This window comes from Anolis carolinensis, chromosome 1, assembly GCF_035594765.1.
Source record: "Anolis carolinensis isolate JA03-04 chromosome 1, rAnoCar3.1.pri, whole genome shotgun sequence".
NCBI lineage: Eukaryota > Metazoa > Chordata > Lepidosauria > Squamata > Dactyloidae > Anolis > Anolis carolinensis.
In genome coordinates this window covers 342,015,902-342,032,310 of record NC_085841.1, presented here as the reverse complement: position 1 = coordinate 342,032,310, position 16,409 = coordinate 342,015,902, and the positions used below count along the sequence as shown (strand labels likewise).

The following is a 16,409-nucleotide window of genomic DNA, read 5'->3' as shown; positions in this document are numbered from 1 at the left end:
TCCAAGGAAAATTGGGCTCACCTCCATTCTTATGGAGTTTCTAGTAGGGAACCAACACTATCTTGTTTAATCCACAAAAGAAGGTTTGCTCTTTTCATTGTTTTAACCATCTGCTTTTGGGGGAAGTGTTTTTTAAAATATTGTTATAGCCTGTTTCTAAAGAATGTGTTTTATCGGCATTATCTCTCGTGCTTGGGCTAAGATGTGAACGAAACACTATTCATTCATTAATAGCAAATGTAGACCATTACATCAGACTTAATTTGAGGAGGAATATTTGATTCAAAAATTTAAAAGTAATACAAGATACCACCATGCATTGTTTCTGTAAGTTGGTTCATTATAAGCATTCACATTTCCAGAGAAACTTTCACCAAAGCAAAATAATTTGTAATTCTATTTCAGAAATAAACATAAATTACTTACATATCGCCATGGGCAAGAAAGATGTGCTGAGGTACTCAATAATATCTTTGTGCAGAAATGGTGGAAACGTGGCTAATGTGGAAATCATTGTATATGGCAAAGTACTCAAGATGTCATCATTGAGAAAAGGGAGCAAACAAGTCGTTGTGTAAAAAATTGACTGTCCAAGATCTGTCAAAGGCACAAAAACAAACAATATTGGCTACTATCAATGTCTGAGAGAAGGCATTCTCTACTTTCTTATCTTTATGAGGTAGAGTTACCCTAGGTCAATGGAATTCAAAGAAATCTTTAAGGGGGGTAAACAAGAAGGGAAAAGTAAAGCAGAAACCAGAGTGAATTACAGAAACTGCTTTAAGTTATAATGCCAAAATGAACATTTGTTTTTCTAGGGCCAAACTATGGCAGACTTGCAGAAAGTCTTTGGGCTCCTTTAGGGCTGACAAGAAATTTTATTACCTGAAGCAAATATATAATCAAAAGCCAGTCAAGTTATTTTACTACATGAAGCTGAAAATCCCACAAGCAGTAAAACAAGAACAGAAGTATTAATATCAAATTTAATAGCTAACATTTTGTTGCTCTTTCACGATATAAAAAATAATCTGCTTCAGGTGGCCACTTCATTGTGCCTAATGATAGGGCCAGCCTTGAATACTATCATTGCCCATGGGCTTTCTCTTGTGGCTACCATGGATGGGATCCAGCTGAGATAAGAGAGAATAAGAGATGATGGGCAGGTGCCTGTCTCCGCTTGCTAGCTCTGCTGCTTGAGAACATTTTAAGGCAAATGGTATTGAAAATACCATGTTAGCTGAGGGAGTTCACTAAAATGGAATAAAATAACATTTACGATTGCCTATATAAACAGAAATAGGAGAACCAGTATCTTGTTCAGTTTATCCTCAATTCAATTATCAGGCAACATTTATTTATTCTTCAGTCTTCCTGACTGCTGTAAATTGAAATGAGAATGTAATGTAGTCCCTGAAAGATTCTAAATGCAGTACAGAATACAGCAGTTTGGGCAGCAACTACAGTGATTATGATATAACTGATAACCTAAATATCAATGGACATGTAACTTCCACATGTATAATAACTGGTCACAGTATTTATAGTGGAAGTACCAACTCTTGAACATGTTGGTTACCTGCATAGTTACTTGCTGCAAAAACAATAATACCAAAATTCAATGTATTTTATAATTGTTTTACATAATGTCATTTTTACATCCTTTACAGTAATGCATACTTCTTTTGGATAGCCATGTTAAAATTTTATTCTTCATATGGTTTGCCCAAATTACCATTTCTTAAAATGCTGGAAGATCAATTCAATCAATTACTTCAAAAAAAGCATTTTATTTATATCCCACAATCAGATAACCTGTCCGATCCCACTACAGTCCTTATCCTAAAGCAGTGGTTCTCAACCTGTGGGTCCCCAGGTGTTTTGCCTACAACTCTCAGAAATATCAGCCAGTTTACCAGCTGTTAGGATTTATAGGCCAAAACATCTGGGGATCCACAGGTTGAGAACCACTGTCCTAAAGCCACCTTGAGAGAAATGGACCAGAGTAGAAAACCTTTACCCTTCCTAATGTTTGGTCTACAATTCCCATCAGATCTCTACCAGTATGGCCTATGTTAAGGAATTCTGGGAGATATAGTTCAAATCATCTGGAAGACCAAAGTCTTGCACTCTGGTACAGATAAACTGGTAAGTAAGATCCAAATGTAACCTAAAGCTAAAAGTAGGATAGGGAACAGAAATGATAAAGTGATGAGCATGCTCAGTCGCTCACACATTCAAACTCTTTGTGTTTGGGCAAAGACATTCCCATTAATTCTCTGAGATGCCACTTTTTGCACTGCTTTAAAACTGTGTCAAGTTCTCTTTTCTACTTCCACTTTGTCTTGGATTACATCAATTGCCAGACACATGGGTTGAAAGTGTGAAAATAGTTTGCACTTGATTAACTCAACAGGGAGGAGGAGCGAGAAGAAATGGATTTTTGGCCTTCCATTTTGACGCAAGCAAAAGCAAACAGCTGCAGCCTATCCTAGCTTGTGTATTCTTCCTCATTAACAATTTCTTCCATATGTGTCCCATTATGCATACATATGAGACAGACCACAATGGAAGCATTTATAGAGGAAGGTGGCAAAAGTAAGAATGAATCAGGAGTGTGTCAAATTAAAGACAGAACACAGATTGAATTTGTGAGGTATATCAGCTAGACAAACAGGATACACTCCTAAATCATTCGGAAGGAGAGACACATTTTCATAACAGCATCCATAGTTACATTGTGCACAAGATCAATCTCATATTTTAAAATTCAATAAAAAGGTAAAAGTTTCCCGTGATGTTAAGTCCAGTCATGTCTGACTCTGGGGGTTGCTGCTCATCTCCATTTCTAAGCCGAAGAGCAGGCATTGTCCGTAGACACCTCCAAGGTCATGTGGCTGGCATGACTGCATGGAGCGCCGTTACCTTCCTGCCGGAGCGGTACCTATTAATCTACTCACATTTGCATGTTTTTAGAACTGCTAGGTTGGCAGGAGCTGGGGCTAACAGCGGGCGCTCACTCCGCTCCCGGGATTTGAACCTGGGACCTTTCGGTCTGCAAGTTCAGCAGCTCAGTGCTTTAACACACTTCGCCACTGGGGCTCCAGTTAAAATTCAAAATCCACTCCTAAATCATTTAGAAGAAGAGACACATTCTCATAACAGCACCCATACTTGCATTGTCTTCGGATCCTTTAAATTAGACAAGATCAATCTCATATTTTAAAATTAAATATGTATGCATATGTAGTATATATAACAGTACATCCAGAGAACATGTGCAAGGCACCAATTTTAGATCTGTGCCAATTTACTTTAATTGTTTTTCACATTTTTTCCCACGTCTGGAGAAAACACAGCATCCCAGATGTCAAGCATTCCAAAAGCTCACTTACCATGTTGACCATGTTGTAGCAAAGGAACTAGATCCAGTAGAGTCACCAATGTCACGTAGAGTCCTTGATAGTCCAATGATGGGTAGTCTGATAACTGAGCATCACGACTTTGCTGGCCGCGTTCAGTGGGAGCATCTCGCAGGACGCTGTAAAGGAGGGAGCGAGTAACAGTAGGGTTGATGGAACTGACCTGTGGTCTTAGAGATGGGGTGAGTGGGAATGGCACAGGAAAAAGACACATGGTCATGGGCACTGTCAAATTGGAGGCATCTTGATTCTCCTTCTTCCCTGTGCGGGACAAAATGCTGTTGGGGGGACAAAGAAAAAAAAGAGACAACAAAGACACAAAGAACAGCACATTACATTGAAATGACACTATAAAACAAATAATAAAACTCCAGATACATCCCACATGAGATGCAATCTCTACCAATACTAGTGCATCTTGCAAAACCATTCACTTCCATGCTTGTGGGGGGAAAGAACAATACAAAATTGCTAAACTTGGTGGGGGAAAATTTCCATTGCATCTCATGTGTTATCTGGTTCATAAGGAGCAAAAATATAAAAATGCATGTTTCAGTGACACACCCATGTTTTACAGTTCTTCAGAATTGGATGCAATTTGCTATGGAAGGAAAAGAAAGCAGCAATGTAGCCGCAGCATCAAAAGATCTGAAATGTTGAATTTTGTTGTTGTTGCTTAAAAAACAATATTGGGAAACCATTTTGAGCATTGTCATTTGACAACCAAGGAGGAAATACTTGCAAAAAATAGGTGTGGCACTTGCAGAAACATGTTTTAGCAAAGAATAAACATGTGCGTTTATTAAGAGAGCCTTAAAAATCACATGTTTATTGCATCAAAAGAATGTCTGTATGTATTACATGATACTGCTTTATGACATTCCATCAGTATCATCTGAGATAATGAGGTTTCAACAGGCACATGGATTTAGAAATAATATAATATTTCTAAAATGTTAGCTAAACTACGTTTGGAAAAGCTTTAAAATAATATATAGTCGATGGGCTGCAGCGTATGTTTGTGAGCTAATGAGAATGGTAGTTTGTGTGTGCTTTTAATTGTGGGGGGAAGAAACATCTTATTTTTTGCATACAAAATGCTCTCTTGTTAAGTGGTTACTGAAAATCTAAGGGCTACGCAAGCATTCTATAACTGCACATCAGACAGGGTCTTATCATAACATTGCTAAAACTACTTACGTTATTTACTGAACAAACTTACTATAGACTAAAGGAGAAATCATTTAGAATAGTTATAAGGCTCAGTGAGCATCAAAGGGAAGGCAAAAATACATTTTGTCAGAATGGTATGCCTTCTCAATATCATTACAAGTAAACTACGTTGATTTTCTGGTAGAACTGTGTTTTTAAAATTCCTGATAAATGAACAAAATTAAAGGGAACCATTCAATATAATACACTGATTTCAGTAGGGGATGCACAGTAGGAATTTACTTAGAGGTAAGTCCCAATAAATAAAGCAATGCTTACTTCCAAGTAAGTTCACATAGACGTGTGCCTGTTAGACATGCATAATTCCCATAGAAATCTGAAGGATGAATTCACTTGTTAGTCCTTGTTAGAATAGGTTCACTGAAATAGATGAACATCCTTAATGTTGATTTACCAAGTTCTCGATGATACAGTGGCTCTATTCTACTTAGGACAAACATTGAATTTAGTGTATAGCAGCTGACAGGCACTTAATTTTGTTTTGTCATGTTCATAGTTGGCTTTTCCCCCAGCTCCCTTTGCTTAGTAAAAACTAATTTATCACATAATGACCATAAATAACTCATAAAAGGATCATATGTTTACAAAAAAGCTAACCATATACCCATTTTTGCCTGTGTGTTTGGCCAGGACGCAGCAACGTTTGAAAGGTCTACTATCTAGTGCTTTCTAGATATGTGGGACCATAACTCCCATCATCCCTGTACTGATGGGTGGGACAATGGAGAGAGAATTGTTGTCCAACACACCTAGAAAGCTCCAGGTTATATGACACTGGTCAACATCATAAATCTGCATATTCCAACATATTTCTGTTTCTAATCTTCTACAAAAGGCAGAGGTTAATATTCCACTAAGTCTACTTTGAGAACAATATTAGGTAAAACAGGAATATGCCCCATTGTGCTCTTTTCATTCCACAGATCTGGTAATGCATTTTTCACATGAATAATGTACAGAGACCATGGGGGGTTAGCGGCATTGAGAAAGTCATAGACCAACTTAAATTACAATTTAAATAGACCCAAATTCATTTGGTGCTATTTGGGCCCTATTAGGGGATGTCACAAGTATTCCTCATTGCTTCAGGATACAGATAGTCCTACTCCCTTCCTCAATAGTTCAAGAGTGAAGGGACTGTAACCTTCCAAGTATTGTTGGACTGGATCTCTCAACTCCCTTAACTAGCATAGCCCACAGTGAAAGATGGGGGTTATAATCCCATAAAATCTGGGTAGAAAAAACTTTCAATCCCTCGTATAGACCATGGATCATATCTGTCCGTTTCTGTCAAAAAGGGTTGCCAATTAGCAACAGCACATATCAAATTAGACTCATTAATCCAATGTTTTGAATGCCTTGTTCAGTATAACACAGTTGACTCGTTACTTGTGGTTTTAGTTACCCAGTGCCAGAAATCAAATTACTAAATCACCTAAAAAGTACTAATCAAAAGCATTGATTACGCTAATAAATATTTGCCCCAAATTCTCAAAGAAACTAGTGTCCATCATAATTGTTAGTCAATGGCAGTCATATCCTCCATGAGGTGATCTTTCGGAGACATGAAAGCTGAACACTATAACTATAGGAAATCTCATTGTTTAACCAAATGATGTGTGAATAAGGATAATCTTATGCATATAGAACCCTATATATACAAGCTGGTAAAGACATCAACACTTGATTTTATCTTTAGCTTCTCAGAGTTGAACAGGAGCATTCCTAGTCTGAGGCCGGTTCCACACATACATTAAATCCATTTCAGTGCAGATTTAAGAAACCTGCTCCAAAGGAAGTTTAAGTCCACACAGGCAGGGGAAAAATGGGCTTTGCCCATTGGCTGTCCACATGTCATCCTGAATATTTTTGGAATGGAATGTGGCTAACCCTCAAAAGCCTTAAAAATAAAAAAGAATTAAACCGGTCTTCCTGCCTGATGATATATACCAATGATGTGCAAAAAGACAGAGGGAGCCAGGAGCGATTTGAGTCCCCTTATTTTCATGGTTCATCGGTATGTTCCATCAGGCAGGAAGACAGGTCTAATGGCTCCCTCCCCCTCCAAGCTTTTCTTCCTCCTTCCTGCCCCTCCCCCTCCTGGGTGGCCATCTGTTGGGAGTGCTTTGATTGTGCTTTTCCTGCATGGCAGAAGGGGTTTGGACTGGATGACCCCCTGGGGGTCTTTCACTTGAATACTGTTAAGGTTATGTTGGTCTTAATAGTTTGGCCATGCCTGATATATAATATAATATAGTATATAATATATCAACATTTCTTGCGGCAACACAAGAAAATTTTGGTTCAAAAAGGGCTCCACGGCTGAAAAAGTTTGAGAACCCTTGTATTAGAGCAGTGGTTCTCAACCTGGGGTCCCCAGATGCTTTTGGCCTTCAACTCACAGAAATCCTAACAGCTGGTAAACTGGCTGAGATTTCTGGGAGATGTAGGCCAAAAACATCTGAGGACCCCAGGTTGAGAACCACTGTACTAGAGGATCCTATGGTATGCTTCCGCCGGGAGGTACCATACATTTGCCCTGGAAGACCTAGCAAATTCCTAGAAAGGATATGTCTTTAGGAATTTCTCAGTCATCTAGTGTAAATTGTTTGTTTCAATAGGATCCAGTTTCCTGTTTCCACAATAAGTTCAGAAACATATCCATAAATTCATTGGTCACACTGTATTCATGTATTTTATTTTAGCCACATTCCTCCTTTACTATATAGAATTAAAGTCAGGTGACTCTGAGAAAGTGGGAGTCTGAACATTGATAACTTGGGCAACTCATCAAACCATGTTATCATTTGATAGGAGATCTTTGATTACACTTTCCAATACATATTTTGGTGCCCCAAAGGTTAGCCCTGTTTCTGAGTATATTTGACCTGCTGATTCTAAAAAGGGCACCAGTTTTCCCCTATGAGCTATAGTTTTTAAGATGCAGAGAAAGTCATATATGAGTTTTCATCTGCTTGCCCATTAAAAAATTATGATAATCATGTCTAAGAAACTAGAACTGATGTGGTCTGTCCAGTGTAATATTCTAAATCAGAAACTTGGTATTTCGTATAGAAATCTGGTATTAATATCTTGGCAAAGAACTAGAGTTCTCTGTCAGGAAATTCCAAATACACCATGAAACCAGAAATTCCACAATTTCATAAGATGGAGCCATGGTGTCAAAATGATGTAATGATGTGCTAGATTTTTGGCAGTTTATTACAAGGCGTCACCCACAGGCATTCTGTGCTTCTTCCCACTCACTAGAGGCATCCTGTTAACATTTAAATGGATGACTGCCAGGCTGAGCCAATTAGTGCAATTAGTCAACTGAAATCTTTTTTTATCAGTTCAAAGGGTATTTGGTTAATCAGGCAACTGAACAGAGTTTTTAAAAGAAGTATAGATAGCAGGGGCCATCTTAGAAGAAGAAAGGAAGAGTTTTCTAAGATGGCAACTGCTATAATTGACGGACAAGGAATGATAGGAATATTCATAAATATTCAAACCCTTGATAAAAAGGGGTGTCCAAATGTTAGAATCCTCCACCAAGCAGAATTCTGAATGTAGTTGGGAACTTATTCTGTGCAAAATAAAACCCCACGCGTGAGAACTTTATGCAAGAAAACCATATTCTGCACATGAATGTTATTTTCTGCACAGAAAATTATTTTTCTATTAAAACATAGTATTCTGCAAAGAAAACAACTTTTCTGCACATAAAATGTATTCTGCACAAGTTCCCCTCTCTCACTGTTTTTTTCACAGCAAGAAGAAAAATCCTTAAATTGTTCATTTTGCTCAGAAGAAAAGTACTAAGATTTACTTCCCTGCTTTGAACAATGTTGATGTGGAGCCAGAGCTCAGAAGGACAATAAACCAGAACTACTGATTAACAGAGAGGGTATGGCTTAGGGGGTGCTAAACAAGTTGTGGTGGCTTTGCTTTAAAATATGCAATCGGATGAGCTTCTATGGATTAATGTAGCTGGAGGGCAGAACTTTTGCAATGAATGCTGGCACCCCAAAGATTAGGATCAAATCAGCATAGGAGGAAAAGAAAGAATGGACTGGATTGAGATTCCTACTCTAATAGACAAGAGCATTCCCTGATGGAAGATCCCTTGAAGATAGTGGGTGGGCTGGGGGGATGTCTAAGAGGCCAAGGGTCATTTGTGCCCTCTCCTGGTTCTTCATGCTGGGAAATCTTATACTTTAGGCCAGACTCCACTATGCAAAGTAATAAGACCCTGCCAATGCTGGTCTCTCTCCTTTAGGGATGTACTAAAAAGAACATTTTGAACAGGGATAGAGAACACGGGTCTCTCTACTTTTTCACTGCAGCTTTCCGCTAGTCCTAACTAGCATAGCCAATAGTATGGAATGATGGGATTGCAATCTAATATCTGGAGGTTAGACTGCATAGCCCATCTCTTTTTTGGAACATTTTCCCATTATATACTATATAATTATGCTTCTCTGACTGTAATGGTTCCATCTTATAGAATCCTGTGATTTGTATTTTTATTTCCTCCTAGGGGTTTTGAGTACACTACCCTGAACAACAGCGCTGGAGTTTTCTAGCACAGAATTCTACATCATCAACCTACAAATTCAAAATTATGTTGAATGCAGCAATGACATTTAAAGTGATATCTGACTGCAGTAACTATACAAATAGCCACATATACTCATGTATAAATCGAGAGCAGGTTTGGGGGCCAAAATTATAGATTTTGATATGATTCATGGATAAGTTGAGGGTCATTCCATGGAGAGGAGAAAGTGCCAGAGCCACCTCTGGAGGCCATATGTCCTGACTAACATTACCACTGCCATTTTCTGTTCAAAAAGGCCAGAAGCATCAGTGCACTGGAGAGAGTAGATTGGCCAGTGCTCCTTTTAGGTTCTCCCTGGACAGGCTAAGCTCTTGCCTTTCACCACTCTACTCAGAGAAGGAGATTACTCTTTGATTGATAAAAGTGAAGCTGACTCAGTTTTGGGGGGGCAATTTTGGCTACAATTTCTAGACATACACATGAGTTTTCATGTGGAAAACAGATTTCGAACTTCACACAATGGGCATTTTGGATCCCAACTGGCAGTCATCATGACCAAGACAATGGGAATGTCCAATCTATCAACAAAGAACCCAAAGGTCTAAGATTCCCCAGCCCCATTGTACCAAACATTGCTTTTATGGAAGTAATTCTACTGGAACAAAACCAGGCAGGTTAAGGCCTTCTAGAAGATACCAGACTGCAACTATCATTAGCCCTAGCTAGTAGTGCATCTTACCATACAGTCCTATACATGTCTGTTCAGTAGTAATTGCATTTAAAGAGACATGTCCAGAGAAGCATGTATAGCAGTCACAGCTGATGGCTTCCATGTTATTAGGATGGTGAATCCAAACTGGGTCTAAGTCCACTTGTAAGGGGCTAGTCAAAGTACTAATCCTACTTGGGAAATAGGGTTCAGGACTCTTTAAAGCTCCTTTAAAGTCTGGACTGAAACATGAAGGTAGTTCACTGTCAATGTTTTCCAATCAGCATTACAGAATGGAGGCTATCATCTGCCGATCGTTCAAGCCACTCCTACAAAATTTTAGGAAATGTAGAACAGAGCCTTTGGTATTGTCAGTTAGAGAGGTCCTTGGCTACATTTCTCATAAACTACATTTCCCAGAATTCTGCAGGAGCAGAATTCTGGACAATTGGAAGCAGATTGGACGATTGGAAGAAGATAGCTTCCAGTCTATTATGCTGGTGGGAAAACATCCCATGTCACTGACATGGAAGCCACCTATTATTACTGATAGGTAGCAGGGGGTTGTGACTGTAACCCTGCAGGTGTTTGGGCTGTTGGTCTCATCAGACACATAATAATAATAATAATAATAATAATAATAATAATAATAATAATACTTTATTTATACCCCGCCACCATCTCCCCAATGGGGACTCGGGGCGGCTTACATGGGGCCACGCCCAAAACAATACAATACAATACATCTGAGGGAGGCTTTTAGGAAATTTCAGCCAGTGTTGCTTCTTACTTGGTTGCTTGACAAGCAACACTGGCTGAAATTTCCTATTCTAAACAATAAAAGGACTGGAATCCTCACCACTTTTCAATCTGGCAACCCAAATTGTAAAGTATAACACATCTCCCCATCTCTCATAGACAGCAAACCCTCACTTTTTAGTTGCTGCAGTCTGGCCCCCAAATATGTCCATTTACATGCACAATGAAAGGCACCCTATGGGACAACCCAGGGGTCTTCCAGAGGTTATTAGATTCTGATGTCATTGATGTGTATCCAATGTTTCTCTGCTTTGTCATCATTCTCTCCATTGTTCCATTGGAGAAGTTGCAGCAGCTAAAATGTGGGTTTTAGGATAAGTCAGTAGAGGATTATAACCCCCACAATGACTGTTGCAGATTGGATACAGGTTGGTCTTAAATCCGCATAATTTACTAACAGAAAGTCAGGTATGATTTTCAGTAAAGACAGCTTTATTCTTCCTTGCAAGACAATTGGCATTTTCCAAAATTCATTCTAATCTGTTTCCTCCCTCGTGATTTGAGTACTTTGAAGCCCAATGAATGTGATGACTTCTGTATGAGCATATGGGTTCGGAGGCTCTATCAAGAGCCTGGAGAAGTTACATTTTTGGACTGCATCATCCAGAATTGCTATCCAAATTCTATTTCTAAATCTGAAATGCAAGTAACATTCTGCAATGGTGTTTCATAATGCACCAAGATGCAGTCCAAAAAAAACTTTGAGCAACCCAGTTTCACAAGGAGAAGTTTTTAAAGTGCACTTTTGTTCCTGGCCTAATTATGAACAGCAGGTACTTTATAAATAAGAAAGTTGTGGATGTTTTGTCCCTGTGAGACATTTCTTCAGTTAGCAGTAAATCTTCAACTTAGGGGCAAAATAAGCTTGAAATGAAGAATGCATGAAAATTTAATTCATGCTTAATGAAGAGAAATGTTTTGGCTCAAAGATAAATAAACTTAAGAAGGAACTCAATGAATTAATGTTTTATGCGCTGTGTATGGTGATTCTTTTAATGTGATGTTTTGTTTGTGAGAAAAAAAACAATTCAGTTTCTCAATGTTTTCCCATCCTCCCAACAAAAAAAACCAAACAAAATTCAGTTCCACTTCCCAAAAGTACTGCACCCTCAAGACATCTGCAAAGCAAAGGGTCATGTTTGGTCTCTAGTATGGCTAAAAGCAAGCCAGTTGGAGTGTGAATGTCAATGCAAACCAAATGAGCCTTGTCATAACCTGGTCCCCCAAATTATACTGATTCTTCAAAAGGAGTTAATATTTCACTGATGTCCATTTCACCTTTAAATATGGACTACCTTGATTGGCAGCATCAGATCAATCACACCCTTCAATGTGCCACTTAACATTAGCAATAACAGCCTGGTGAATATTTAATCTACAAAAAAGTTGGTGATTTGGAACCCTCCCGTTCTCTTCAGGATGATGGTAACTAGAATCTAATTGCTTCTGGTAAATCCATAATCCCTCATCACTGGCCCAGGTTTATAGATTGATGGAAATAATTCTAAGACTGTCTGCAGTTCGAAGCATGCCTGTTTACTTTAGAAGTAAGTTCCATTGAACTTTGCCAGACTTACATCAAGTAGACATGCACAGGATTGTGTTGGGCACTTCCTGTGACACTACACTAGTGTTGTATAGGCAACTAAATATGGAAGGCCAGCTTTATTATCTGAATGTCTGTTTTAAAAAACCCAAACCAGCCTCTATGTTTTGGGCTTAGCCCATGTCTAGTGTGTGGGGACCAGAAAGCACTTGATCAAATATTCAGAAGCAATGGAGCTATCACAGCATAAACCAGTAAAGTTGAGGTAAGAATTTCTAGGTTGTATTATCCATGGGGAGGCAATGGGTTCTTTTTGTCAGAGGCCTTGCAAATAAATATATTGAAGATGGATCTACTAGAGACCTTTTCCCTAGGACAGCAGGTTTGACAATGTTCAGACCAACCAGTCTTGTATTTCTGTTATTGTGTTTCCCAAGAACATACTTATGTAAATATCAGTCACAAAATGCTATGTCCAAAAGTGGTGTGGACTAGTTGTGAAAATAATCAATATTATTGGCAAATCATAGACTGTCACATGACACTTTGTGGTGGTTTTATATGTCATAACTCTGCTCTATATTCTTACCATATAGAATAGCAGAAAAGTCACTGGAATCAGTTTTTAAATCTTCACTGTCAAATTTGATTGGATTGCAGTTCCCAAAATTGTGACCATTGGCCATGCTGGTTGGGGCTTCTTGGATCTGTATTCCAATAGTCTGGGATCCCTTCACATCCCTGGACCCAAGCCTGGGAACCATTCACACCTCTAACTTGGGATTTCTGGAACTTGCAATTCCCAGAAGTATCTCTTCTAAACTTTGGGTTAAGAATCTAGATATGAAGACACCTAACACGCTTACATCTAAGTAGCATTCAAGCTTTTTTTTTTTTTTGACATCTTGTATATTAGACTGCAGCTGGGATTAACCAAATTCTGAACTCAGAACAGATTTCAGAACATTTTTTAAAACCTATAGACTAAAAAAAACTATTTAAAATTCATGGTATTGCTGTTGTTGCCTTTCATTGATTAGATCCTTTTCACATATTGGGGAAGTTATCTTTTTTGTACTACAGCTCACAGAATCCCCCAGCCAACATGGCCATGAACAGCAGGATTCTGGTAGTTGTAGCACAGCAGTGCAAATTTTCCATGCTGTATATGGGACTACATGGAAACTTCAGACCAACCAAACATTTGAAACATCCCTGATACTAATCCTCTAGCCTTGAGTTTGGGCATTCAAATTACTAGAGAAAACCTGAGTATTTCCCAGTGTCGAGCAGTTTTGTTTCACATTTGCTGCTGATCAACAAGGCATTCACCAGTCTATTATATCTCAGAGCAGAAAGAGGTGATAGAAAATTAAGGATGGACCAAACCATTCCCACATGAAGGTATATAATAATCCTTGTTCTGAATGTTCCAATCACTTTCTGCAAACAGAAATCCAACATAGTGGAAAAAGTGAGCTACAGAAAAAGTGAGCTAACACATTTTCCCCATTAGCTAGTTTCCCATTAGCAGGGAGCTACTTGGGAAGGGAACACACAAAATAGGTATCTCCTAATATAGTCTGAAATGATAAAGTCCACCATCTCATTACTACCACATTCTGCTCTACATGTTGACTCAGTTTGGACAACCACTGCTGAAGTTACTTATTAATTATCAGAACTTGGAAAGCTTACTTTTTGGACTACAGCTTCCAAAATCCCTCAGCCAGCATGGCCACTAGCTATCCTGACTGGTGGATTCTGGGAGTTATAATCTTATAAAGTAGTATTCCCAAACTGTGGTAATTCCTGGTATTGAATTGCATTCTGACCTTTCTGCAGAACACCATTCCGTTTGTTATAAGACATTCTTCACATTTCTTTATCAATATATTTATATATTTTTCTTTCTTTTAGAGCATAATTTAAAGCTTACCTTAGCAAGGTTTGAGAAAAGTATTTCAGAGTGTTTGCAATGTCAGTTCCAGAAGGGACAGGATAAATGTTGTGAAGGACGCGGTTATGGTATTCTTGCAGGTATCGGATCTTGGAAGCAACTGGAGTTTGTCATGTTGAGGAAAAGAAAATGGGAAAAGAACATCTTAGCTCTGTTCTTGTTGGAAATGTCTCCACATTTTTATCACAATCCTGAATAGTCTTACAATAAAACTAGATATGATCCAGAATTAGAGATCTCTTACAGCTTTCATTGTTTTTAATGTTAATAGCATTTGCAAGTTAATAGGTAGGTCTACTGCATCAGAACCATAGTGCTGGAGAAGGAATATTAGTTGCATCCTTAAACATGGCTAAATCTATTGACATCAATGGATTCACTAATGTTGTAGTCTTTTTTGTACCTAGAATATCCATTCAGACTGAAAGCCGTTGCTAACGAGATTTCCTTGTAATGATTTGCCAGACTCAAACAATGGCTTTCCCAGCCTACATTTGTACAAAGGCAAGTAAGTGTCAGAAAACCAATGCAATGACCGCAGCCTTATGTAACAAAATTTAATATTGATTTGTTTGTTCATGCAATTATTTCTTCTCCATCTTTCAATCCTCAGAAGGAGACTCGGAGTGACTACCATGTAAAACTTTAAAACAAAAGCAATACCCAGCAAACACGGAGTTCAGACAAGACTTCATGTTTTACTCCTCCCTTTCTTGGTGCACAGCAATTAAATTAGGAAGTCTCCAATAAATAAATAACAATATAGACTACACATCAAGTATAAGCAAGGAACTTCAGGGAGACACGACTTTCTTTGTCAAGTGCATTTTACAAACCAATTTTCCTTCAAAAACCCTACTCCTTCCCAAGATTTAGGGTTTTTGTGATACTCTGACAAGGAAAATTGTGATTTGTGTATTTCATCTTCCTCTGTTTTCCTCAATTGGATTCAATGAGCCATTTAGTGCCTACAATGGATTTTAAGGAAAGTGATGGCATGAGGAGCTATTGGGTCTCAAATAAGTGATACACAGCAATGGGTAAAGTTGTTGGATTCCAAGCAAAATAGATAAGGTGCTTACAAAAAAAAGGCAGGCAAAGAGCATAAGTGCAGGTTTATTTACATGCGCCAAAAAAACTCTACTCACCACAACTGGACTGCTGGCAATCTTCATAATCCACAGGTTATTGACATTAAAATGACTTTGTCCCCCTTAAGCAAATTCATTTCAGGGTTTGGTTAATTTTCAAGGACTTGTCTTCTCACAGCTCCACCACATGTGGAAAAAAATACCCCTTTCTTTTCACATTTCCAACAGTCTGCCTTTGAGTTTTTATTACATTTTGATATTTTGTCTGGAGTGATATACCATTGATAAAACATCTTATACCACTTCTCTTTCATATCATAGGAACAGGTGTATTTTAGTTTACGGTTCCACACTTTCTCCCAGTCTTCTAGACCTATAGTATGACCTACATTTGCAGCCCACTTTACCATGCAATCTTTTATTGAAAAGTTTTGGAGAGTAATCCATGTCACAACTCAAATTATCAAGAGACAACTTCAACTTAAACCAGAACATTGATTAGGAATATTAATTATAAAATTGGAAAAAATAAAGATATAATCTTCCAGTACTTATCCACAGCGGCTAGAATAATATATGCCTGACACTGTCAATGCAAGGAACTCCCGTGTCAAAAAGAATGGTTAATAAAAATGGTGGAAACAGGGCCGGCCCCACTATTGAGGCACCTGACGCCGCCGCCTCGGGCGCAGGCCCGGGGGGGCGCCGTCAGGCTGGGCGGGAGGCGGGGCACCGCCCTGACGGTGCCCCGCCTCCCGCCCAGTGCGCCCTGGCCCGTCTGGCCTTTTCTAGCTGGCCAGAAAGCAGCAGAGGTCCCTCCAGGCCGCAATCGCGGCCTACAGGGACCTCCGCTGCTTTCTGGCCTGCTAGAAAAGGCCAGACGGGCGAGCGGGAGTAGCGTGGGAGGCGGGGCCAGCTCTGGCCCCGCCCCCCCGCCCAGCGTGCCCTGGCCCCGCCTCCCACGCTGCGTGGGAGGCGGGGCCAGGGCACGCTGGGCGGGGGGTGGGGCCAACTCTGGCCCCGCCCCCTCACTAATCGCCCTGGCCCCGCCTCCCACGCAGCATGGGA

General features: G+C 39.3%; 1 protein-coding gene across 5 annotated transcripts in view; it reads right to left on the bottom strand.

Moving 5' to 3' along the window:
* The window catches only part of unc79 (unc-79 homolog, NALCN channel complex subunit), a 143,147-nt gene that overhangs the window by 116,135 nt on the left and 10,603 nt on the right, over positions 1 to 16,409 (bottom strand). For 4 of the 5 annotated variants that reach the window (XR_010002173.1, XM_062968415.1, XM_008111082.3 and 1 more), the window contains exons 2-4: positions 14,230 to 14,350; positions 3,396 to 3,700; positions 427 to 597 (exon numbers count right to left, since the gene is read on the bottom strand). Coding sequence is in view for 4 of the 5 variants with exons in the window: in XM_062968415.1 (XP_062824485.1) it covers positions 427 to 597; positions 3,396 to 3,700; positions 14,230 to 14,350 (597 nt within the window). In the remaining variant the exon portion in view is untranslated. The remainder of the gene's footprint in view (positions 1 to 426; positions 598 to 3,395; positions 3,701 to 14,229; positions 14,351 to 16,409) is intronic. The other variant, XM_008111140.3, reaches the window with a different exon arrangement.